The 27,443-nt window shown below is 42.8% G+C and overlaps 1 protein-coding gene across 3 annotated transcripts in view; it reads right to left on the bottom strand.

Annotated features, from left to right (window-relative positions):
* The window catches only part of LOC106583976 (integrin beta-1), a 51,853-nt gene that overhangs the window by 16,538 nt on the left and 7,872 nt on the right, over positions 1-27,443 (bottom strand). For all 3 annotated transcript variants that reach the window (XM_045702138.2, XM_045702139.2, XM_082965657.1), the window contains exon 2: positions 3,521-3,587. In XM_045702138.2, the coding sequence (XP_045558094.2) occupies positions 3,521-3,587 (67 nt within the window). The remainder of the gene's footprint in view (positions 1-3,520; positions 3,588-27,443) is intronic.

Below are 27,443 nucleotides of genomic sequence, written 5' to 3'. Positions count from 1 at the left end.
AAACATTCACAGTGTAGGTTGGAAAAAGTATGTGAACAACTAGGCTAATGACTTCTCCAAAAGCTAATTGAAGTTAGGAGTCAACTAACCTGGAGTCGAATCAATGACACGAGATTGGAGATTTTGGTTAGAGCTGCGCTGGCCCATAAAAAACACTCACAAAATTTGAGTTTGCTATACACAAGAAGCATTGCCTGATGTGAACCATGCATCGAACAAAAGAGATCGCAGAAGGCCTAAGATTAAGATTAAAAATTGTTGCCTTGCATAAAGTTGGAAAGGTATCTTTAAAAGTCAGTCTACGGTAAGACAAATTGTCTATAGATGGAGAAATTTCAGCACTGTTGCTACTCTCCCTAGGAGTGGCCGTCCTGTAAAGATGACTGCAAGAGTACAGTGCAGAATGCTCAATGAGGTTAAGAAGAATCCTAGAGTGTCAGATAAAGACTTACAGAAATCTCTGGAAGATGCTAACATCTCTGTTGACGAGTCTACAATATGTAAAACACTAAACAAGAATGGTGTTCATGGGAGGACACCATGGAAGAAGCCACTGTTGTCCAAATAAATTGCTGCACGTCTGAAGTTCGCAAAATAGCACCTGGATGTTCCACAGAGCTACTGGCAAGATTAAACTAAAGTTGTGTTGTTTGGAAGGAACCCACAACACTATGTGTGGGGAAAAAAAGGCACAGCACACCAACATCAAAACCACATCCCAACTGTAAACTATGGTAGAGGGAGCATCATGGTTTGGAGTGGCTTTGCTGCCTCAGGACCTGGACAGAAAAATGAATTCCCAAGTTTATCAATACATTTTGCATTGAAGCTCAACAGAAGTTAGGTGATGCAACAGGACAACAACCCAAAAGACAGAAGTAAATCAACAACAGAATGGCTTGAACAGAAGAAAATATGCCTTCTGTAGTGGCCCAGTCATTTCTGACCTCAACCCGATTGAGATGCTGTGGCATGACATCAAGAGAGTGGTTCACACCAGACATCCCAAGAATATTGTGGAACTGAAACAGTTTTATAAAGAGGAATCGTCCAAAATTCCTCCTAACCGTTGTGGAGGTCTGATCCGCAACTATAGAAAATGTTTGGTTGAGGTTATTGCTGCCAAAGGAGGGTCAACCTGTTATTAAATCCAAGGGTTCACATACTTTTTCCAACCTGCAATGTGAATGTTAACACGGTGTGTTCAATAAAGATGAAAAATGTGAATTGTTTGTGTGTTATTAGTTTAAGCAGACTGTGTTTGTCTATAGTTGTGACTTAAATGAAGATCAGGTACAATTTTATGACCAATTTATGCAGAAATCCAGGTAATTCTAAAGGGTTCACATACTATTTCTTCCCACTGAATATGCTACGTGGTGTCAGTGGAAAGCCCAAAAAATTGTCAAAGATTCCAGTCATCTAAGTCATAAACTGTTCTCTCTGCTACCGCACAGCAAGCGGTACCGGAGCGCCAAGTCTAGGACCAAAAGGCTCCTTAACAGCTTCTACCCCCAAGCCATAAGACCGCTGAACAATTAATCAAATGGCCACCCGGACTATTTACATTGACACCCCCCCATTAGTTTTTACACTGTTACTACTCGCTAAGTATTATCTATGCATAGTCACTTTACCCTTACCTTACCCTTACCCTTACAAATGACCTCGACTAACCTGTACCTCCCCACATTGACTCGGTACCGGTATCCCTTGTATATAGCCTCGTTATTGATATTTTATTGTGTTACATTTTATTATTTTTTACTTTAGTTTATTTGGTAAATATCTTCTGAACGCTTTCTTGAACTGCATTGTTTGTTAAGGGCTTGTAAGTAAGCATTTCACAGCAAGGTCTACATCTGTTGTATTCGGTGAATATGACAAATAACATTTGATTTGAAGGCAGGGTTCATCAAATAATTTAGCATTGGACCGATTTTATTTTTGAGAGGATGATCAGAGGGCTGGAACATATTTTAAAAAAAATTTTAGACTGCAAATTGACTTCAAGAAGCCAAAACTGATATAATATTTTACTAAAACATAATACTTTCAAACCTTGCTTACATTTGTATACGATTACATACAGTGCCTTTGGAAAGTATTCAGACCCCTTGACTTCTTCAACATTGTTACGTTACAGCCTTATTCTAAAATGGATTAAAAAAAGAAAATCAGCAGTCTACACACAATACCCTATAATGACAAAGTGAAAACAGGTTTGTAGAAATGTTAGCAAATGTATTACAAATAAAAAACAGATACCTTATTTACATAAGTATTCAGACCCTTTGCTATGAGACTCGAAATTGAGCTCAGGTGCATCCTGTTTCCATTGAACATCCTTGTGATGTTTCTACAACTTGATTGGAGTCCATCTGTGGTAAATTCAATTGATTGGACATGATTTGGAAAGGAACACACTTGTCTATATAAAGGTCCCACAGTTGAGAGTGCATGTCAGAGCAATATGTAAATAAATACTTATGTAAATATGTCTTTTTTTAACTTTGAATAAATTAGCAAAAATGTATAAAAACCTGTTTTTGCTTTGTCATTATGGGGTATTGTGTGTAGATAAATGAGGGAAAAAACGATTTAATCAATTTGAGAATAAGGCTGTAACCTACAAAATGTGGAAAAAGTCAAGGGGTCTGAATACTTTCGAAAGGCACTCTATATCTCTCTATTATTTATCTTTGTGCAGCATAACATTAATCAATCAATCCCTCAATGTACATGCAAAAACACAGATATTACATCTTTTTTTGTATCTACCTGCAGTAGAGCATGCCGGGAAAAAAGTACATTTGTTATCATAACTTTAACAAATTTAGTTGATGTGACTTCCCATTGTCCCCCACGATGAAATCGGGGAGGGAACTGTGGATCTGTCTGCGTCTGTTCGTTCGTACGTCATATGCGATATCTCAGACAGCACTGGAGACGAAACTTGGGTGAATGATGTGTCTTGCCATAGAAATATGGCATTTACAAAATTACACCGATTGGCTCAAGGCGGGAGCTATAGTAATTAACAGAAATGTGTTAGTCACACACAATCTCAATTTGCTCAAAGTGGGGTGCTGTATCATTCATGGGGGATGACACATTTACTGTTGCCTTGTTTAGTTGAGTCAGGACAACTTAAACATTTTAAGAAATAATGACTTTTCATTGACTTTGAGATCAACTTACTTGAAGTATTTGAGTAAAAAATGTCTTGGGGTTTACAGTGTAGGTGGAGCTGCTTCTTCTTCTGGCTAATGACATCATTACAATACAGCAACATTCTCAGTTGGGGTCGGCTCACCCTTACGGGACATCAGGCAGTTAATCACTATTCTGTACTGTATATTTATGATGCGGTTTAGTAGAAATATATTATGATTAGATGATGTACTGTGTAGTCAGTGTACACAAACAGAATACTGGTGTTACTGTTGGTTTTGTCTAACAAGGTGGAAGTTACAGTAAGTAAAGCAGAAACTTGAGATAGGATGGAAAATAATCTTACCTTGCTGAGCACTGCTGTAACAAATGAATCCTAACAACGTTGAAATCAGAAGTAGTTTCAGGTCCATCTGAAAAAAATTAAATGTGTGAGGATACAGTAAAGGTGGAGGTGAATACTGTGTTTTTGTTTACATTTCAGTACCATAGAAGGCATTAGGCTTGGTGACCTAATGCATACATTCTTCCTTCCCTTGACAAAAAGGACCAGTTAACTGATATTGTCATGGTTCCTCCTGGCAACAGAGTGCAGCAGAGGCCGCCCTTGAGACTTTTATTGGACTCAGTGTCTTATAATTTCATTATTGTGAAACTTTAAGAGAGGTGTGTTTTCTGCGGTCCTGTGTAGAAACTTGAATTGTTTGCCGTGTGTGTTCGTATTCTGAGTGAGTTTGAGACTTAGCGTTTGTTGTTTTTCAAGTGTACTGTGATCCTGTGGCTACCGTATCTCAGTAAAATATTATGTTAAACCTTAACCACTGATTCTTCATCTGGTCTCTTCTCTGCACCTAGGTCCAACCTTACCATGTCACAGCAAGCTTCTGCCACAACATGGACCTAGCAGAGATCACCCAGATCTGGAATGTGGTAGCCCACCAAGGAGCACTGTCAGGACGGCAGCAAGAACAGCTCTCCCAAATCTCCGGGACACGTCGGGCACTTGCCGAGTCCCTCCAACCACGGCACACCCCCAACCCAGGAGGGGCCAATGCCCAGGTCTCATCGCCCAGTGCTACAGATGTTGCCGTGGTTACTCCAGGGAACCTGCACCGGGAACCCAAGATCCCAGACCCCGAGCAATATGACGGCCACCCGGAAGGATGCAAGGGGTTCATCACTCAGTGTACTCTGGTGTTCGAGCTACAGGCCTCCTCGTTCCAAACCAATCGGGCCATGATCGCCTACATCATCTCTCTATTCTCGGGCAAGGCCTTGGCGTGGGCAACGGCAGCGTGGGAACAGCAGCCACCATCTTGCAGATCCATTAGGAGCCTTCACTGCCAAGCTGTGACGAGTCTTCGACCACCAAGTCGGCAGACAAGAAGCGGCCAGCTGACTGTTCAAACTCCGCTAATGGACCAGACCAGTGGCTGACTTCGTCATTGAGTTCCGCACCCTCGCCGGCGAGAGTGGGTGGAATACGGAGGCACTGGTTACTGCTTTCCACCAATCTAACTCCATCAAAGATGAACTGGCCACTCGGGAACTGGGAGAGAACCTGGAGTTCCTGATAACGCTGGTAATCAGGTTTGACAACCGCATCCGGGAACGGGTGAGACAGCGCCCTTTTGACACCACTCCAGCATTCCGGTTTCCTGAGCTCCCAAAGCCCACCCAGCCCAGCATGGAGGATCCCATGCAGCTGGGTCGCACACGTGAGCCCACAGGAGCGTCCCAGTCAAATGAGCGAAGGCCGCTGCCTCTACGGCAGAGGTCTCTGCCATCTTCGTGCTACCTGCCCAGAGCTGACGGGAAACACCAGGGCAGGGGGAGACCCTGACGAGCTGTGCTGTTACCCCCCAGATACCCATTCACCGTCTGTTACTACCGTCCGCAACCCTCCACTAGGACAACCATCAGCATGAGATTCAAGCCTTTGTGGACTCCGGGGCCGCGGATAAATTCATTGATCAAGACTTCGCCAGAGTTTCAGATTCCCTGTGTGAAATGTCCCATCCCTCTGCAGATTCAAGCCCTCGATGGACGCCCAATTGTCTCTGGTCAGGTGGAAATCCGACCAAGCCCATTCTACTGCAGGTTGGGGTGAACCACTCTGAGACTCTAAGTTGTCTGTTGATCACTGCTCCCGAGAACCCCATTATCCTACATGGAGGGGAACAGAGGAATAAATATATGCAGTGATTATGGAATGAAAACCAGGTGTGTAATGGAACAAGACAAAACAAATGGATATATGAGAAATGGAGCGGCGATGGCTAGAAAGCCGGTGACGTTGATAGCCGAACGAACGAGGAGAGGAGCCGACTTCAGTGGAAGTCGGGACATTATTGCTAGTTTGATCTTTGAGAAGCATTTGATGTTATTCCGTATTGGCATTACCATAGAATGTAAAACCTTTTTTTGCAATAACATAGTATATGGGATTGATTTGAAAGAAATTTGGCTTAATTCATTTGATTAATATTACAAACTGACAATATTATAAAATTGTCAGTTTGTAAATTCAGACCGTTTCGCTCTTGGAGTGCAGTAGAGTTGATTTGAGCGTTCTGGCCTTACAACGGCAGTCAAGCACCCAAGCTAACTACTTCCAGACACAAATGAGACCACTCTGACCATTTTACTCGCCCTTGCAGTGCTGGTAAGGCAGTTTTCGTGTTAACCAGAGCGTTGGTGACTGTAAATGTGCTGCTGGAAACAATTTAATTAGGCTTTTTTCCTGACGTTTACTGACACCGGCCATATTCAACAGGTGTTGAGCGCTCGTAAAGTAATTATTCTGCGCTCTGGTACACTCAGACGAGAGTGCTCTCAAATCCATGTAGATAGTAGGCTGGACACATGAAATTTAACAACGTTCTTTTCTGATAAAAAAAGAGCTGCTTGCTGTGGTTTTGAAGTAATCGTGAAAAAACAGGCCTTATTTTAGTGCATTTTTTACCCTGCCAGCTCCTCTTAGTTCTATTGAGCACCGTGGCACCAACTCCCCTTCCGAACGTTCTATTCCCAGTTTTTTGTTCAACGTCACAAATCCTGCTTTGCTATTGTTGGCAATGAGACCTGCCCACGTTGTTTTATAGTTAAAATGTAAACAACAAAAATAATATTGGAATTCTGCGGTCTTCCCATTGTTTCCTATGGGGGAAATATAGGCATGTGTGTCTATTTCGCCAAATATCTCGCAATGTGTATATTTAGATTTTTTTTCAAGTTGGGTGTAACCGGGGTGAAATGGCTAGCTAGTTAGCGGGGTGCGCGCTAATAGTGTTTCAATCGGTGACGTCACTCGCTCTGAGACCTTGAAGTAGTTGTTCCCCTTGCTCTGCAAGGGCCGCGGCTTTTGTGGAGCGATGGGTAACGATGCCTTGAGGGTGGCTGGTTCGAGCCCAGGTAGGGGCAAGGAGAGGGACGGAAGCAAAACTGTTACACTGGCACCATTTCAATCAGGAGAATCTCCTCTTTGTAATTATGTATGTCTGGGCAGCGAGCTCGTTTGTCATCGATCGCTAGACCAGAAATAGTCCAAAGTTTTGATTTTTTCCCATACTTTTTAATTACGCAGACATAAGCACAGTTGACACCATCGAGGTGCGGATGTTTACTTTCTACACAAGTTTGTTTCCAGTTTCGTCCGACGAACAGATTGTAGTGGTAAAATAAAAAGGGATACATTTTTTTATGGAATTCGAAGCATCACTCCAGTCAAAACAGGCTCTGCGAACCTTCGATTCCATTCATTTGCTATGGGCTCGCGCTAGTGTTCCAGTTTAGCCAACGTTCTTAAGCCGTTTTTCAGCCTTGGGTGAATTTTGACTCGTTCTATTGTCCAGCGTATAGATAGCCAGAGCGAATTTACGAAAGCACTCGAATGTCTATTGAGAAAGCAAAATGACTATACCATTTAGCTAAGCTAAGAATGACGAGAATAATCAAGTCAATAAATGTTGGGTAGTTAGCCTATAGTTAATATACTGGGCAAGTTTGATGTATAACTACTAACGTTAGGTAGATAGCTAACATACCGGTACATACTGGTGTAATGATATGCTATGTGGTTGGTAAGGACAGCGTAGCTAACAAATTGTCAGCCAACATAACGTGTAAGGTAACTTATTTGAAAAGTCATTACTTTATTACATTGAGTAGCAAGCTACCCATTGGTCATAGGGCAAATCTGGTCTGTGATAGGAGGGGGGGTTTTCACACCTAGCTCGGCTATTAGACTATTCTTTAGTAAAGGTTGAATAGTCTATTGTTCAGCTATTAGCCCTCATCATTCTGCTCCTGAGTGGCTCGCTTGTGGGCGTGCTGGCAGGATATGGCAGCATCTTCGGTTGTGCGTCAAGAATTCTGCATACAGTAGCACGTTTGTATGAAGGTGTGGTTATTCACAGGTAAATTGTTATATGCTATGGAGGTACATTTGTGTCTTTTTGTCGAGAGCAAAACCTTTTTCTATTTTCAATTAAAAACAATTGTTCTGAAAGCAATTTTTTTCCGACAAAGGAAGTCAAAGCAGACACCGACGAAGATGGCATCTCAGGTAAGCAGCACTGGGCTGTATTGACATATCCTAAAAATGACATCTGCTGCTTTAGATTGAACGGTCATATCTCAGTTATTGTTTTCATAGCTATAAAAAATAAGCTGTTTCCTTTACTTTCAGAGAGTGAGCTGACCAAGGGGTGGAAAATGTAGATATTGCCAGATGTTCACTGTCCGAGGAACAGGCCGTGGAAGCTTTATTGCTGGCAAAAGTGTCCATAACCAGAGGTAATTAAACTGTTCTGTGTTATTTTCTCCATCTATGCCTATATTGTTGTACATGGAACCTGTCTCACATGCATTCATTAAAAAACCCTTAAGATGTCAGCTGCTAATTTTCAGATTTACACCATGAACACAGCCATTTTCACTGGACTCTGTTGCTGCCAAGTCATGATTTCCCTGGGGGTTAGCCTTGCAATAACCAAGTGGTGAGACACAAGCCCTCTATATTTAAATGTTTCAGGTACACTCCGATAGGTGTCTGCGTCACATACAGTATCTTCTATTGTTTGTCCTCATGTGTCTGTTTTTCAGCATATGGTACTCTGTAGCCACTTATTGTGGACACCAGGCGAGACCACACACACAGAATAACAGCCTCTCTTCTTCACTTCATCCCTCTCCCCCTTCTCCCTAAATCCTCTAGGTTATATCAGCTGTTTTGGTGAACCCCTCCCGCATCTGAACAGGCTGACAGAGGGCACAGCATGATCATAGGTGAGATGTCACTTGGTCGGGTCAACAGGAGGTATTATTAAAGATGCTTTACATTGAAATAAAAATAAATTAGAATAAAAGAAACAAGGCTTAATCATGCTCTCTCTGTCACTCGTCTGCAGGTATGTTTTGACGTGAGAGAGGAAGCCAGTCCCGTCATCGCCACGTCACCCGCTCTTAAGATAACCTTCGGGCCAACTGGGGGCCCAAGGCTGGTTAGGAGACACCACAATTGTGATGAACTGAGAGAATATTAGGGTAGCACTGTAATTCATGAATCATAAGCTGTCTGCCGCTGTTCTTACCTCTTTCCCTTTCTGTCTTCTACACCTCTCTCCCCACCTCGTCTTTCTTCCTCGTTTTATAATGCACAACATATGTGCATTGAAGTACAGATTGAACTTGTATTTATAATATTACAATTATCATAATTATAATGCATTTCTGTATTTATAACACCTGGATAATGAACTTTTTCAATAAAGCGTTTCACATTCGCCACTAGTTGAAATTAAGTATTTCATTGTAATACTATCCTGTGTCCTCAGATTAATACAGATGGAGTTAGATATGCATCGTTTTTTTCTGTATATATGAATTACAAATCAATCATGTTTCTAGTCTATTGCATAGTTACAATGTGTAATCATTGATGTCCCAGGAGCGATAAACACTGTATAATTGTAATGCATACATGTAGACATAGCGTCATTCAAATAATGGAGTTTGATGACTGAAAAAGAATGTCTCAGAGATTCATACCTGAACCGCACCTTTATTTGCCAAGGAAGAGTACATGATCAGTGAATATATTCAATGTACAGTCGTGGCCAAAAGTTTTGAGAATGACACAAATATTAATTTTCCCAAAGTCTGCTGCCTCAGTTTGAATGATGGTAATTTGCATATACTCCAGAATGTTATGAAGAGTGATCAGATGAATTGCAATTAATTGCAAAGTCCCTCTTTGCCATGCAAATGAACTGAATCCCCAAAAACATTTCTACTGCATTTCAGCCCTGCCACAAAAGGACCAGCTGACATCATGTTAGTGATTCTCTCGTTAACACAGGTGTGAGTGTTGACGAGGACAAGGCTGGAGATCACTCTGTCATGCTGACTGAGTTCAAATAACAGACTGGAAGCTTCAAAAGGAGGGTGGTGCTTGGAATCATTGTTCTTCCTCTGTCAAACATGGTTACCTGCAAGGAAACACGTGCCGTCATCATTTCTTTGCACAAAAAGGGGTTCACAGGCAAGGATATTGTATTGCTGCCAGTAAGATTGCATCTAAATCAACCATTTATCGGATCATCAAGAACTTCAAGGAGAGCGGTTCAATTGTTGTGAAGACGGCTTCAGGGCGCCCAAGAAAGTCCAGCAAGCGCCAGGACCGTCTCCTAAAGTTGATTCAGCTGCGGGATCGGGGCACCACCAGTACAGAGCTTGCTCAGGAATGGCAGCAGGCAGGTGTGAGTGCATCTGCATGCACAGTGAGGCGAAGACTTTTGGAGGATGGCCTGGTGTCAAGAAGGGCAGCAAAGAAGCCACTTCTCTCCAGGAAAAACATCAGGGACAGACTGATATTCTGTAAAAGGTACAGGGAATGGACTGCTGAAGACTGGGGTAAAGTCATTTTCTCTGATGAATCCCCTTTCCGATTGTTTGGGGCATCCGGAAAAAAGCTTGTCCGGAGAAGACAAGGTGAGCGCTACCATCAGTCCTGTGTCATGCCAACAGTAAAGCATCCTGAGACCATTCATGTGTGGGGTTGCTTCTCAGCCAAGGGAGTGGGCTCACTCACAATTTTTCCTAAGAACACAGCCATGAATAAAGAATGGTCCCAACACATCCTCTGAGAGCAACTTCTCCCAACCAGTTTGGTGACGAACAATGCCTTTTCCAGCATGATGGAGCACCTTGCCATAAGGCAAAAGTGATAACTAAGTGGCTCGGGGAACAAAACATCAATATTTTGGGTCCATGGCCAGGAAACTCCCCAGACCTTAATCCCATCGAGAACTTGTGGTCAAACCTCAAGAAGCGGGTGGACAAACAAAAACCCACCAATTCTGACAAACTCCAAGCATTGATTATGCAAGAATGGGCTGCCATCAGTCAGGATGTGGCCCAGAACTTAATTGACAGCATGACAGGGCGGATTGTAGAGGTCTTGAAAAAGAAGGGTCAACACTGCAAATATTGACTCTTTGCATCAACTTCATGTAATTGTCAATAAAAGCCTTTGACACTTATGAAATGCTTGTAATTATACCTCAGTATTCCATAGTAACATCTGACAAAAATATCTAAAGACACTGAAGCAGCAAACTTTGTGGAAATTAACATTTTTGTCACTCAAAACTTTTGGCCACGACTGTATAGGCTACAATGTGGGAATCTCATGCGTGGTAATAACTACAGTACATATAGGACTTGCATCCTTGGCACAAAGTTATATTCTACTCTATCCATAGGCTTCATTAATATCATTCAGACTTGACGTTGATACAACTATGATAATTGAGGCTAATTGATAGGTTCTGTACTAATATTCATACCAAATGTTTTAGGGTCCATACACAAATCGGCTACATACTGTCGATAGTTACACATCGATAGGCATACAGTTTTATCCTCCACTACACAATAAGCAAGTAACTAGTTAGCTAGCGGTGTTACTTCAACTGTATTGCAAGGCAAGCTTACACAATTGTACATTAAATTTGCAGTAAATGCTTTAGCTAGCAAGATTCTTTACATCCACTGTTTCACAAGACGACAGCCTGGTTTCTCAGGAGTCCCTAAAACAAACACGAATTACAAATGCATTCTAACACAAGCAAGCTGGCTAATGTTTGCTAGTCAGAACTTGCTAAATAGCGATTTTCGTAAATTAACTTTATGACAAAAAAATATGGATTAACGTTTGTCTCTACATTAACTAACATATTTCTCAATTGTACATTTTTTGCTTGACTCTTTATGACATAACTTACATCTGGTTCCACCGTAATGTTTTGTCAGCCATCTTTGTTGAACTCTGCAAGGCAAGGGTGGCTCGTGTCAAAATTCGTCATTGGAACCACTCGATATGATTGGTCATATTAAAACCTTGGGACCTTGGGGTTGGAGCTGCTCCTGGGGGGGACTGTCATGGTTTATCCTGGCCGCCCTAGAGACTTATAATGGACTCAGGTGTGTCTTATTATTTCATGACTGTGTCCCTGTTAAAAGAGGTGTGTTTTTTGTGGTCCTTTGCAGAAGCTTGAATTGCTTACCGTGAGTGTTCATTTCTTGAGTGAGTTTTCCAGACTTAGTGTTAGTTGTTTTTTCAAGAATACTGTGATCATACGGCTACCGTATCTCAGTAAAGTATTATGTTTATCCTTAACCGTCTGGTCTCTTCTCTGCACCTGGGTCCAACCTTACCACGTCACAGATATAGCCTTTGGGCCAAGAGTTCTTCCTGGTCAGGTGGTCACATGGTCTGGAGGCCTATATATTATAGATATAATCAGTAACTGTATTAACTCATGACGTGGGCCATTACTCTCCTTATGGTCCCATGTAAGCTGTGGTTCTCTAATGGTCCGTTTAGCCAGGGAAGCCAGAGTGTATTTAGTCTCCCTGTCATTAAGGAGGGTTGAGCTGGGGACTGAGTGTAAAATGGAGAATGATTCATTGACCTGAGTCGTCAAAGTGTGTGTGTGTGTGCGCACGTGTGTGTACCGGATTGGGATCGATATACATTGCAGGAAGACTTTTGACCCTATGGAGCCTAGCTGGGCTATTTACGGGAGGGAAGGATAGATGGCGGGAAGGAGGGCGATGGAGAGGGAGGGGAGACTGCAGGCTAGTGAAGGAAGAAGAATGCCATGTGAGAGGAGGTTGTTTTATTGAATTAACTCCTGACTGTTATCCTGTGACACACTGAGAATAGCAGACCTCTGCCTCCCTGCCATCAGATAGTTTATTACCTCCCATTATAACCAGGCCTTTTACAGATATCCGAGAGAAATCAGCCTCAATGTTTCAACTCTATTTAGTAGTACAGCTTTAACAGAAGCTGTTATCTCAGGGTAGTAAGTTGGTGGTTTGAAGATATCCCTCTAATGGTGTGGGGGCTGTGCTTTGGCAAAGTGGGTGGGGTTATGGCCTGCCTGGTTGGCCCCGTCTCGGGGCATCGTCGGACAGGGCCACAGTGTCTCCCAACCCCTCCTGTCTCAGTCTCCAGTATTTATGCTGCAATAGTTTGTGTCAGGGGGCTAGGGTCAGTCTGTTAAATCTGGAGTATTTCTCCTGTCTTGTCCTGTGTGAATTTAAGTATGCTCCCTTTAATTCTCTCCCTCTCCCCTCCCGGAGGACCTGAGCCCTGGGACCATGCTTCAAGACTACCTGGCCTGATGACTCCTTGCTGTCCCCAGTCCACCTGGTCGTGCTGCTGCTCCAGTTTCAACTGTTCTTTCTGCGGCTATGGAACCCTGACCTGTTCACCGGACGTGCTACCTTGTCCCGGACCTGCTGTTTTCGACTCTCTCTCTACCGCACCTGCTGTCTCTAACTCTGAATGCTCTGCTATGAAAAGCCAACTGACATGTACTCCTGAGGTGCTGACCTGTTGCACCCTCTACAACCACTGTGATTATTATTTGACTCTGCAGGTCATCTATGAACATTTTAACATCTTGGCTATGTTCTGTTATAATCTCAACCCGGCACAGCCACCTCTCAGAGCCTGGTTCCTCTCTAGGTTTCTGCCTTTCTAGGGAGTTTTTCCTAGCCACCGTGCTTCTACATCTGCATTGCTTGCTGTTTGGGGTTTTAGGCTGGGTTTCTGTATAGCACTTTGTGACATTGGGCTTTATAAATACATTTTATTGATTGATTGATTGAAATGGGTGAGGGGACAATGCTATTATGCTGATGGAGAAGATACATCCATGACACAATCCCCTAAGGTGGAGAAGGGGGTTGAGAGTGCACCAATGTGGAGAATTTACCAGAAACTTCCTGTCTCAGTACAACAGACCAACCCTAGCGAGTTTAGTAGGCATGCATCCTATTCCTTTGGGATGCAGACTTCAGCTGGTAGGCTACAGGACAATCCTCTGCATTGTCTCTCTACTGAGGCCATCCATCCAACACAGAACTGCTAATCACCAGCATGCTGTCCTAACATCAATGCACATGGTTTACATTAAGGATAGGAGGGCTAGTGATGAGGAAGCTCAAGAGGAATTCTCCCCCATTTTACAGTGGTGGGAAGCTGTCAAATGACCAAAATATATACCCCTGGCCTGTCAATGACAGCTAACACTACACAGTTACTGCACTGAGGGTGCTGTGCGCGTCTGTATGTTGTCATTTGTATGTGTATGTTTTGTAAAACAATACATGTAATTAAATCTTGCAAAAGATTGCTGCTGCATTCTCAGCACTGTACGTGGTGAGAAATAAGTTCTGGCAGTCAGTACTGTATGGTGTTGAGTGAAGCATTCCTTGGCACCTTGTGTGTGTGTGTGTGTGTGTGTGTGTGTCCCATCATGTTCTATATAGAGCCTAGCAGGACAGACAGCCTGTCTTCAACCCCCAGATTAGATCAGATGGACTAGGGCCTCTGACTGACTGACTGGCTGACTATAATTCAGTTATTGATGAGTTGTTGACGAAACAAATGTCTTAGAGAAAGAGATTAAGGCAGCCTTTTGCTTTAGCTAAAAGCTTCTGCAAAGTAGTTGAACTCCACACAACAACGATTTGTACAAACGGCCCTGAAAACCCTTTGTACCAGATAGAATAAACATCTGTGATCTCTGGACAGAACCAAAACCACAGCCTCTGTTGGTCCAGCACAGAGTTCCAGGGAACCATTATGTGTGAAACTATGCCTTTAGAATGCCAGCGAGGGGTCAAGTTAGAAAAACAAAAGGGCTGCTTCTATTCTATGAAGTTTAGCAGCTGGTGACAGGAATGCTCTTCAAGTCCTCCACTGTCAGGGGGAAAGGGACTAGTGGACAGAACGATATGTAGACCAACACACTGGTACTGTCCTACCCCTTATTGAAGATGAGAACCGTACACATAACTTAAGAATTAGTATCTTCTGGCCAGATCTTTCACTGGGCACATATTCAACACAGGGGCCAATGGGCTGGAGGGAGGGACTGAGACTAATATGGTAACTTGACTAAACAACCAAATTGCTCAAGTATTTCCCCTTTGGGAGGGCAACACAAATCTGAGATCTTCAGTAAACCTACACCATATCCAAAATTAGACATAGTTCACTGGTCTGTAGACAGCACAGTGCAGATTCCTTAAAACCATCCAGGTGATAGGATATACTGTCAACCACACAAACCATGAACCCCCCCCCCCCCACACACACACACACACACCATGAACCCCCACAACCTGAACCCCCTCCCCCACAACCACACACACCCACCCTGAACCCCCCCACACCCTGAAATCCCTCCCCCCATACACACACACCCTGAACCCCCCACACACCCTGAACCCCTCCCTCTCCCCCAAACACACACCCTGAACCCCCTCCCCCCCACACACACCCTGAACCCCCTCCCCCTCACACACAGACACACACCCTGAAACCCCCCACACACCCTGAACCCCCTCCCCCCACACACACACCCTGAACCCCCTCCCCCTCACACACAGACACACACCCTGAAACCCCCCACACACCCTGAACCCCCTCCCCCACACACACACACACACCCTGAACCCCCCCGCCCCACACACACACCCTGAACCCACACACGCACCCTGACCCCCCCCCCCCACACACTCTGAACCCCCCCACCTTGCCGTCGGATGCCGAGCAGTTGCCATACCAGGCAGTGATGCAACCAGTCAGGATGCTCTCAATGGTGCAGCTGTAGAAACTTTTGAGGATCTGAGGACCCATACCAAATCTTTTCAGTCTCCTGAGGTGGAATAGGCTTTGTCGTGCCCTCTTCACAACTGTTTTAGTGTGTTTGGACCATGATAGTTTGTTGGTGATGTGGACACCAAGGAACTTGAAGCTCTCAACCTGCTCCACTGCAGCCCCGTCGATGAGAATGGGGGTGTGCTCGGTCCTCTTTTTCCTGTAGTCCACAATCATCTCCTTTGTCTTGATCACATTGAGGGAGAGGTTGTTGTCCTGGCAACACACTGCCAGGTCTCTTACCTTCTCCCTATAGGCTGTCTCGTTGTTGTCGGTGATCAGGCCTACCACTGTTGTGTCATCGGCAAACTTAATGATGGTGTTGGAGTCGTGCCTGGCCATACAGTTATGAGTGAACAGGGAGTACAGGAGGGGACTAAGCACGCTCCCCTGAGGGGTCCCCGTGTTGAGGATCAGCATGGCGAATGTGTTGTTACCTACCCTTACCACCTGGGGGCGGCCCGTCAGGAAGTCCAGGATCCAGTTGCAGAGGGAGGTGCTTAGTCCCAGGGTCCTTAGCTTAGTGATGAGCTTTGAGGGCACTATGGTGTTGAATGCTGAGCTGTAGCCAATGAATAACATTCTCACATAGGTGTTCCTTTTGTCCAGCTGGAAAAGGGCAGTGTTCAGTGCAATAGAGAATGCATTATCTGTGGATCTGTTGGGGCAGTAGGCAAATTGGAGTGGGTCTAGGGTTTCTGGGATAATGGTGTTGATGTGAGCCATGACCAGCCTTTCAAAGCACTTCATGGCTACAGACGTGAGTGCTTCGGGTCGGTAGTCATTTAGGCAGGTTACCTTAGTGTTCTTGGGCACAGGGACTATGGTGGTCTGCTTGAAACATGCTGGTATTGGAGACTCAGTCAGGGACAGGTTGAAAATGTCAGTGAAGACCCTTGCCAGTTGGTGAGCGCATGCTCGGAGTACACGTCCTGGTAATCCATCTGGCCCTGTGGCCTGTTTAAAGGTCTTACTCACATCGGCTACGGAGCGCATGATCAAACAGTCATTCGGAACAGCTGATGCTCTCATGCATGCTTCAGTGTTACTTGCCTCGAAGCTAGCATATAACTAATTTGTCTGGTAGGCTCATGTCACTGGGCAGTTCGTGGCTGTAATAGTTTTACAAGCCCTTCCACATCCGACGAGCGCCGGACCTTGTGTAGTACGATTCAATCTTAATCCTGTATTGACGGTTCGTCGGAGGGCATCCCGCTCCATGAAATCGGCAGCTCTAGCCTTTAGCTCAGTGCGGATGTTGCCTGTAATCCATGGCTTCGGGTATGTACGTACAGTCACTGTGGGGATGATGTCATCGATGCACTTATTGATGAAGCCAGTGACAGATGTGGTGCACTTCTCAATGCCATCGGAAGAATCCTGGAACATATTCCAGTCTGTGCTAGCAAAACAGTCCTGTAGCTTAGCATCTGCTTCATCTGACCACTTTCTTATTGACCAAGTCGCTGGTGCTTCCTGCTTTAGTTTTTGCTTGTAATGATTTGAGAAATGGAGGGCGAGGGAGAGCTTTGTACGTGTCTCTGTGTGTGGAGTAAAGGTGGTCCAGAATTTTTGTCCCTCTGGTTGCACATTTAACATGTTGGTAGAAATGAGGTCAAACGGATTTGAGTTTCCCTGCATTAATGTCCCCGGCCACTAGGAGTGCCACCTCTGGATGAGCGTTTTCTTGTTTGCTTATGTAAATAGTGTTGTCTACAGCTTATCATGAGATACTTTACCTCAGGCGAGCAAAACCTCAAGACTTCCTTAGATTTTGTTCACCAGCTGTTGTTTACAAATATACATAGACCGCCACTCCTTGTCTTACCAGAGGCTGCTGTTCTATCCTGCCGAAAAGGTTTAACCCGCCAGCTGTATGCTATTCATGTAGTCATTAAGCAACGACCCGGTGAAACATAAGATAATACAGTTTTTAATGTCCCGTTGGTAGGATATACGTGATCGTAGTTTGTCTATTTTATTTTACAGCCATGTTCCTGAGCTGAGTAGAGCTGCCATATTTGGACAGACACCAGCTTTCATACCCCCTCTCTCCTACCACAACCTCCCTCCCCACCCCACTAGTGATGGGAGAGAAGAAAAAAAAAATCGATACAGTTACATTTCGGGATATTATTTTTGACGATATATCATATTGTTTTGCCAACATCACAATATTGTTTTTGAGCTAGTTGGCTTTACAAGCATCAAAACTCCAAGACTGACCAAAACTCGTTTTGCTTGTCATGCTCTCTCTTGTTTCTCTGCAGCAGACATATTGTGAGCAACTTGTTTGGAACATCGAAGAGCAATAAAATCACAGTATTGAATCGTAATACATACATATCATATCGCCTCCATACTCAACTGACGGACCGCGGACCGCAGTCACCCCCCCCCCCCCCCCCGCCAAAAATACAAAATATCATATAAACACACAAGACATGAAAGAATGCATAGAATTGCAGGAAAATTTCTCCGAAACTGCAACATTTAATCTCTGTCAACAAGAGGGGTGTGAACAATTTGTGTGACCGGACCTTCTCAAATAGTTCTTGAGTACCCCTGTCATATCGGCACCTGAGTATCGTGATAATCTCGTATCGTGAGGTCCCTGTCAATGCCCAGCCTTACCCCATACCTTATAATTTCCCATGATAACCACCCATTTCCTTCTAAAAATACACAGCCCACTCTGACCACTCTCCCTGTTTTTTTTTTATTGAGCTGCCCTCTTGGCCCGATCTCCATTATAAAAGAGGTCTTCTGACCTCAATAGGACTTACTGAATACATAAAGGTTAAATAAATAAAAATGCAGACCACCTGTGTATAAAGTCAGATGGGTTAAACACAATCTCTTCCTGTCTAGTGTAGATTGTTAAAACGGCTGAGCATCGGATTCAGATTGAATTGCACTCGCAGGTCTTCGTCACAAATGAGTGAGTGGCTTTATTTATTTAGAGGCTTCCTTCCTTTAGAAATATCTACATGTCAGCGAATACATCCTAGCAGCAACAACAACAGTGATATTTCAATCACAAACGCTAAGCTCGCTGCTTTTCTGGGTAAAACAGAGAGAGACCTTGGCAGTACTCCACTATGACAGTGCTCCAGAGAGACAGAGAGATTATGTCCCAAATGGCACCCTATTCCCTATATAGTGCACTACTTTTGACCAGCGCTCTGGTCAAAAGTAGTGCACTATATAGGGAATAGAGTGCAATTTAGGAAGCTTCTAGAGATTTGCGTTGTGCTTTCTTCATTCTCCTGTTGTGAAAATAGAGAATGGAAAAGGAAAAACACTGGTTTACTACAGTCGCAGACCCCTGACAAACAGGAAATACATCTCAACTGAAATGATGCTGAAATATTAATCAGTTGCAAGATAAGTCATCGCTCACCCTCTCTCCCTCCCAGTTCTTGCTCTCTTTATCTCTCTCCCTCCCCTTTCTTGCTCTCTTTATGACTCACTCTCTCAATTCAATTTCAATTCAATTTCAATTCAATTTAAGGGCATTATTGGCATGGGAAACATATGTTTACATTGTCAAAGGAAGTGAAATAGATAATAAACAATAACATCTCTACTGTAAACATTACACTTACAAAAGTACCAAAAGAATAAAGACATTTCAAATGTCATTATGTATATGTACAGTGTTGTAATGATGTGCAAATAGTTAAAGTACAAAAGGGAAAATAAATAAACAAATATAGGTTGTATTTACAATGGTGTTTGTTCTTCCCCGGTTGCCCTTTTCTTGTGGCAACAGGTCACAAATATTGCTGCTGTGATGGCACACGTTGATATTTCACCCAGTAGATATGAGAGTTTATCAAAATTGGGTTTGTTTTCTAATTCTTTGTGGATCTGTGTAATCTGAGGGAAATATGTGTCTCTAATATGGTCATACATTTGGTAGGAGGTTAGGAAGTGCAGCTCAATTTCCATCTCATTTTGTGGGCCGTGTGCACATAGCCTGTCTTCTCTTGAGAGCCAAGTCTGCCTATGGCGGCCTTTCTCAATAGCAAGGCTATGCTCTGTACATAGTCAAAGCCCCCCCCCCCCCCCCCATGAGCCAGGTTTAAACCACAACCATGATATCATATATCATATAAACTCAAATAGGGTGTGTGTGTGAAACACAGCTGTCACTGTGTTGAAAATAGCAGGGCAGTGTTAACTATTTCTGACTCACCCACATGGTTAACACTCAGATAATAATCAACAGTCTCACAGACTAGGCCTATGAGCATTATTCAGGCAAGGGGGAAGAGAGGGACATTTAATATGAATCTTAGCTAACGGCCACCAATCACTTCCAGACAAAATATTTCCTTTTGCACATGACCCCAGATTCCCCCGATGAACAGCTGAGCTATGATATTAATGAGTTCAGCTGCACTGAGAGATAAAATAGAGGAGATGAATACTATAAGCCTGGGGGCTTGCTCTCTGAGCTGGAGTTCAGACAGGCAGCAGCAGCAGTGGTAGTCAGACCTGGGTTCAAATACTACTTGAAATGAATTAAATACTATTCTATTGGTTAATTAAGCCAGGCAAGCTCAGTCAAGCATATTAAAAATGATTTCATATAGTATTTGAACCCAGGTCTGGCAGGAGTACAGTAAGTCGTATCCCTAAGCGTTGGTTTGCTGAGTTGGCCCTTCCTTTGTTGGAACACAGGAAGCTCATCTCAATCACACAGGAAGCCGGCCGTCGTGCTGCCTGGCAATGGGCCAAATCCCCCTTTAAGGCCGGCGCATAACGTGGAGATACAACTGCAGGGAGGCCAGCCTCTGTGGACGCTGGAGAGGAGAGTAGCAGTTCAGGGAAGCTAGTATATATACGCACTCCCGCGCACACGCACACGCACACGTACACACAAGAAGCTTTAGGGTGGAGAGGAGAAAGCCTCAGTAGTGGCTGAGTAGCAGACACAGCCAACAGCCTCTGTGGAAGCTGCATGGAGACTGGAGGGGAGATGACTGATTCATGGTAACTCCTATGGTAATCAACACCATAAGAGTTAACAGCTATGTATTAGGGTTACAGGAGAGAGAGCCTTCGGAGGAAGGGAGGCCAGGGGAGCCAGTAAAGCCACATGATTGTCTATGTGGATTGTCTGTGTCTGACCTGCTCCTTTAAATCTATCCATCCCCAATCATTTAAGGTCTGGGAAAACACAGCAACACCGCAACAAGCAGATTCAGAGATACCACAACCAAACATTGCTTATCTGTTACGTCTTGACCAGTAAAAGAGGTTATTTGTTATTGTAGTTTGGTCAGGATGTGGCAGGGGGTGTTTGTTTACTGTGTTTCGGGGTTTGTTGGGCAATGTTCTATGTTAGTCTTTTCTATGTTCGTTCTAGTCTTTCTATTTCTATGTGTAGTTTATTGGGTTGACCTTCAATTGGAGGCAGCTGTTCCTCGTTGCCTCTAATTGAAGGTCCTATTTAGTAGGGGTGTTTTTTCATGGGTTTTTGTGGGTAGTTGTTCCATGTGTAGCTGTATGTCTCACAGGACTGTTTTCTCGTCGTTGTTTTGTTTAAATGTTTGTTTTGGTTTTTCATGTTAATAAAGAAGATGAGTATTCACATTCCCGCTGCACCTTGGTCCCATCTTTACGACGAGCGTGACATTATCCTTATTGGGTAATAGAGGCAAAACTTCATGTAAGAGAAGGCTCTCCAGTAAGAGTACATCATTTGGATAGCTAGTAGATAACTTGGATAGCTAGTAGATAATAACTTGGATAGCTAGTAGATAATAACTTGGATAGCTAGTAGAAACATCACAGCAAAAAAGACAACCATTAAAACAAGTCAATATTTACAGTGAGAAGTGATTGATCAGGCTCTCAGAGCCTTGGTGTTAGAGTAGGATCAACACAGACGCTCAGGGCTTTAATGAGGTCCCTCAGCCTGCTGTAGGAAAGTCTGCTAACTGCCCACTACCGTGCTCCCAGTTGAGCTACGGACTCATTTACTAAAGCTGTCTATTACCAGTAATAACAGAAGTTCTGTGATACGTGAGCCTTTGAGGGCAAAGATACTTTCACTAAGGGCAAGGGCATTGTGACGTCTACATTGAGTGCACAAACAAATGAACAGAGTACAAAACAGTCAAGCTGTTCAACAGAAGCTAACATGCCACAAGTGTTAGGCCTACAGAACACAGCCCATGTGAAAACTCAACTCACTCTAGGTTGAGGACTTACTGCTTGGCTTTCTCCTGACAGCCAAGTCAAAGTAGTGTTCTAATCAGACTTGTAATACTACAGTCATCAGCTTGTTAGGGTCAGCTGTGGACACCTTTAGGCCGGTTAACGCTGTAAAATTGGCATTAGGTTGCAGGCTCAACACTTGAACAAGAGGGCCTCCATTTCTGCCTCCAACAGCAGGGTGAAATCTCTGCAGGCAGAAAACAGTAAGCAGTCATTACTACACTACTTTCTCCAGGGATCGTTGGGGAAATAAGGTCATTTCCATGTAAAAGGACCCATGAGCACCAATGTGAAGTTTATAGGAGCATGTCAAATTGGGTGTCAAATGAAGCTAAGAGTCTATATTCTTTGAGAAATTAAGGCATATATAAATTGTTCAACCATTTTCCATCGCAAAAATGTGGAATAAGCAAAGACTTTGGTTCCTGGTTAAACAGATGGAAAAGGGGTCTTAAACAACATCTACCAGAAAAAGTCTTAAAAGTGAATTAGAAATACATCAAAAACACAATAATATTGAAATAAATACCTCTGCCAACTAACATCAACACTTATATTTAGTTTAGGATCATTTTTTCTGCCTTCTGTAAGTTTAACAAACATTGCCTTGTGCCTTGAAATTCCATTACCAAAAACCAACAAAGTATCTTTTAGATATTTTCTATTTTCATGAGGGAGGATAATGAAAGTTCACATAAGTAACAAGTAAAGGTAGACCTATCAAATAGTTAGTGTTTTACTGATATCAATTTTTTTTATGAATTATTAAGTGATTCAAACTTGAAATGTGGTAACAAAATGTCTGCAATTGAATTGGCTACAATAGGAAATCATAGTAGTTACAAACCACAGTTGGGTTCACAATAACGTTTAACAAGGCACACATGTTAATTGAAATGCATTCCAGGTGACTAGCTTATGAAGCTGGTTGAGAAAATGTCAAGAGTGTGCAAAGCTGTCACCAAGGCAAAGGGTGGCTACTTTGAAGAATCTCAAATATAAAGTATATTTGAATTTGTTTAACACTTTTGGGGTTACTACATGATTCCATATGTGTTATTTCATAGTTTTGATGTCTTCACTATTATTCTACAATGTAGAACATAGTAAAAATAAAGAAAAACCCTTGAATGAGTAGGTGTGTCCAGACTTTTGACCGGTAGTGTATGTCCGTTTGTTGCAACGACCAATTCGTTACTTTCTTTTGTAAACACAGTTTGCCGGCTGTCTTCACAGTTGCTAATAAAAGCCTCACTCTGGGCCCAAAAAACGCTCTTCATTGTCAGCCTCCTCAGATGATCCCAATCTACTATTTACCAACAATATAAGGAGTTTGTCCCGTTTTCAACACCAACATCTTGTAGCATTGCAGAGGTCACCTAAACTAAGGTTGCATCCCAAATGGCACTCCTATCAGCTCCGGTCAAAAGCAGTGCACTACATAGGGAATAGGGCACAATTTGAACAGCCTAAACCACCCCATTCCTGTGTGTGGTTTTGATGCTGTTTTTAGTCCTGGACGTGGAGTTGCCATGAAATAACAAAGTGCCTCTGAGTCTGAGGGAAGAGGGGAGTGGGAGGGCAAACCTCTATTTAAACTACTGAGCAGGTCTAACCAAAACCCAAAGCAATTTGAACTTAAAGAATGACAATTCCATCCCCGACAACAGAGACTTTTGAAAGACTGAAACTGAATCTGATATAGGCTTGACCATAGAGATCCTATAATTCAAGACTACATGTAATCCTATGTGCTTAACACAGTAATCAATGACTATAATGTTTACATTGCTTTATCTCATTCATATGCAGTACCAGTCAAACGTTTGGACACACCCACTCACTGTGGAATAATAGTGAAGACATCAACACTATGAAATAGTGAAACTGGCTCTCATGAGGACCACCACAGGGTTTGTTGTCTTCACTATTATTCTACCACGTAGAAAATTGTCAAAATAAAGAAAAACCTGGAATGAGTAAGTGTATCCAAACTTTTGACTGGTACTGTACATTGCAATACTGCACATTTTATTCCTAACATCAGCACAAAATGATTTCCATTAGACTGGAATAATCTTGTGATAATCAGGATGAGGTCTAATTATGAGCTCTTATTTTTCCACTCTCACACAGTTGAGGAAAGTCCTTAGGGAATTCCATGATGTGTTAGTTAGAGCAGACAGTGATTTACAGACAAACAAAACCTGATGAACACACTGTGATCATCTGTGGCCTCTCTTTGTTACGGGCTCATACTACTCCTTGTTGTGTGTCAGGGTAACATAATGGTTGTAACAGGCAGTCATTGTACTACTTTTTTGTCTACACAAATCGCCCCGTTCAGTACAAACAATGTGTTTGAGTAACAGCTGATTCATCACTTCCGCCACAGAGGGACAGGAGAACACATATAGTCTGTGACAGACAGACAGACAGACAGACAGACAGACAGACAGACAGACAGACAGACAGACAGACAGACAGACAGACAGACAGACAGACAGACAGACAGACAGACAGACAGACAGACAGACAGACAGACAGACAGACAGACAGACAGGTCCCCCAGAACGGCAGGGTGGGGTCTCCTGTGAATCAGATGAGAAGCCAGCTCTTCAACAGCTGTTATCTGGGGTTGGAGGTCACATCCATTCAGCTGGTAACTCCCCAACATAGCGTATCCGACCTACCGTCTCCTACCTCATCACACACACACACCCGTCTCCTCTTCTCCCTCAATTAGCCCTACCCCCCCTTCTCCTCATCCCTCCTTCCACTCTCCCTCCATCCCTCCCACAACTCTATCCCCTTAATTAAACTCTAGCAACACTGAGAAGTCAGCTCGACTCGGACGCCCGTATTTACAAGGTTATTGAAACCACACACACATTGTATCTTCCCTGAGACATCCCAGAGAATAAATGAATGACTTCTTCTGGGCGACGACTTCTGCTGTGTACATCTCTATTCTCCCTGGAGAATAGAATCTCACACACAAACCACACATCTATTCAGCACACACAAACCTCTCTTTCAAGGATCAACACCACCAAACATTAAAGTGATGATGACCATAAACAGAAAGGGAAAGGGGGGGATACCTAGTCAGTTGTACAACTGAATGACTTAAACTGAAATGTGTCTTCCGCATTTAACCCAACCTCTGAATCAGAGAGGTGCAGCTGCATGTCTTTAGTCCATAGCATCCTTATTGTCAATTTGACACAGACCAACTTGTATAAGATTCCAAGGAGCTGATTTCTTCATCCCTCAACCATGACCAACTATAGTGTATATTATCTATTATAGGCCTGTGGTCCTAGAGTTGAGCCCACTGTAGGGTCTCAAGCAAGGTAACCTATTCTACAAAAACGTCCAACATCAACATTACAGGAAACATGACAATTACATGTTTGTTGTTGAATAGGAAAAATAAAGCAAAATCGTCAGATAAAATGAAGTTTGGAACACTATTTAAAAAATAATATCTTGCCCCAAAACATATTTATCTGTACTAGCGATTATGAAAATTCAACCTTTCCATCATCGCTCAAAAAGAAGACAGATTGAGATCCATCTGGAACAATTATTCCCTCTCCTCTCCACTCAAAATATTTATTCTGGTCCAAGTTCGAAGACTGCCAAGATCCTACTGTCTCTGTCTGTGAAAAACTAGAAATCTGTATAAGGTACAGTTAGAAATTTACCGGGGTGGGCGTGTCTAAAATAAGGGAGGGTTGTCTTCTACATCTGCATTGCTTGCTGTTTGGGGTTTTAGGCTGGGTTTCTGTATAGCACTTTGTGACATCGGCTGATGTAAAAAGGGCTTTATAAATACATTTAATTTGTCAAACTTTTTTTTTTAAATTTGAGGAGGGTTGTGTGTTTTTTTTTCCATTGGGCAGTGTGTTTTTTCCCTGGTTTACATTTGCCCTTTTTGCAGGTTTTACTATAAAAATGTATTCCATCTTAACCAAATTTCCTCATCTGCTTGAATGTGTCTCTCCCTATATCAAGGTCCCTTATGCACTACGCTTTTCCGTGTGCTAACTTTTACTATACCGCAATCTACCAGTCTAACTCTCTATCTTGCCCTCTATCCACTAGTCATAGTGACAATACATTTATATTTACATTTATATGTATTGTCATTTAGCAGACACTCTTACTCAGAGTGACGTAGACGGGCAATTAGGGTTAGGTGCCTTGCTCAAGGGCACAGACAGATTTTTTCACCTAACGCTCTAACCGCTAGGCTACCTGCCATCCTACCACAATAGTGGTAGGTGGATCATTTGTCCAGATCCGCAACAGGGTAACAAATGATACCACACATAAAAGCATTCAAAGCTGCATACATTTTCTATATGAATCCACAATAACAAATAGGAATAGCTCATAGGCAGCAGAGAGGCTGGTGCGTCACTGCGCATGAAAGAACAGTAAACATATGAGACACGCAGCTCAAAAAGCTCCCACTATTGCTCTCGTTTAGGGACAATAGAATAATCCTACCTAGACTAGCCTACAACACCACAATGCAATGAATAATTGCATTATTGTTTTCAAGTGAGTACAGATTTCTACTCTAGGCTGCAGTGAAAATGTCATTTGAATGATGATGCAAAAGCCCTGTGATTTGAAAGTATCATTCCATTTGGATCAGTTGTGTGTCTACTCTCGACAGTTTATTAGTTCTAGAAAGGCAGAGTAGCAGGCCCAGTCTGGCTGTATTTTAACTTCAGATACTGAGATACGCTGTCTGTTGTGGATCATCATTCTCCCAAGTCGTCCTATAATAATGTGGCCATATATGCTCCCAGCAGGCCCAGTTATTCAGGAAAGCTTAACGCGCGTTCTGAGTCCTCTCCAATCCGAGAGGCTATTCCTTGCGCATCTTTAATATTGCCTAAATATTTGTCATTTAACTTTTAAAATGTATTACCTTCTATATGTGTATAAACACAACCAGTCAATGTTTTAATCTGATTAAGGTACATCAGAAATATCCTGTAGGCATGCGCACATTTGTCCAAAATATCATTCCAGCATCCTCAAAATGGCTTGACATTAACCAGATTTTCATCCAACCTTTATATGAGAGTAAAGTACAAATCTGACCCCCCCCCCAATGTAGACAAAACTAAATACGCTGAACAAGGTGGGCTATTTTTGTGTCTGTAAAATTAATTATGCGAGAAATAGTGGTGGAAGCGCTTTTATGCTCAAATATTGCTATAATAACCATCATATGGAAGTAAACTTGGAGTCACACGATGATATGTTGTGTTATGATGAACTTCACAGGGTGGTGAAAGTACATGGTGATGACGTTCCTTTAAATAAATATCGAGGGTCTTATTCTGGTGACATGATGATGTATCTGTGAGCTGTTGGCTAGAGGGCACGTGCCAATACCAGAGTGAGCACATTCGCTATACCGACGCAACATTTTTTTGTGACAAAACAACTAGTAGGCCTAGACTTGAAAATGCGATGGAAACCCATTGAACTTATTTCAAAAATATATGTGTACTATGTATTTATGCACAGACTTAAGATGGAAACACAACTATATATATATATATATATATATATATATATATATATATATATATATATATATATATATTTTCTTTTTGGCATATCTTTGGAATATTCGCATGAAAATCTGTCTCCAATAGCTAAAGACACCCTAAAGACTCTGGCAAGTGTGCTAGTCCAGTGTCACTTTGATTATGCCTGCACATCACGGTTCACCAGCAGCCCCAAATGTCTAAAGAATAAGCTA

This window comes from Salmo salar, chromosome 19 (assembly GCF_965601325.2).
Source record: "Salmo salar chromosome 19, fSalSal1, whole genome shotgun sequence".
NCBI lineage: Eukaryota > Metazoa > Chordata > Actinopteri > Salmoniformes > Salmonidae > Salmo > Salmo salar.
This window is presented reverse-complemented; position numbering and strand designations above follow the sequence as displayed.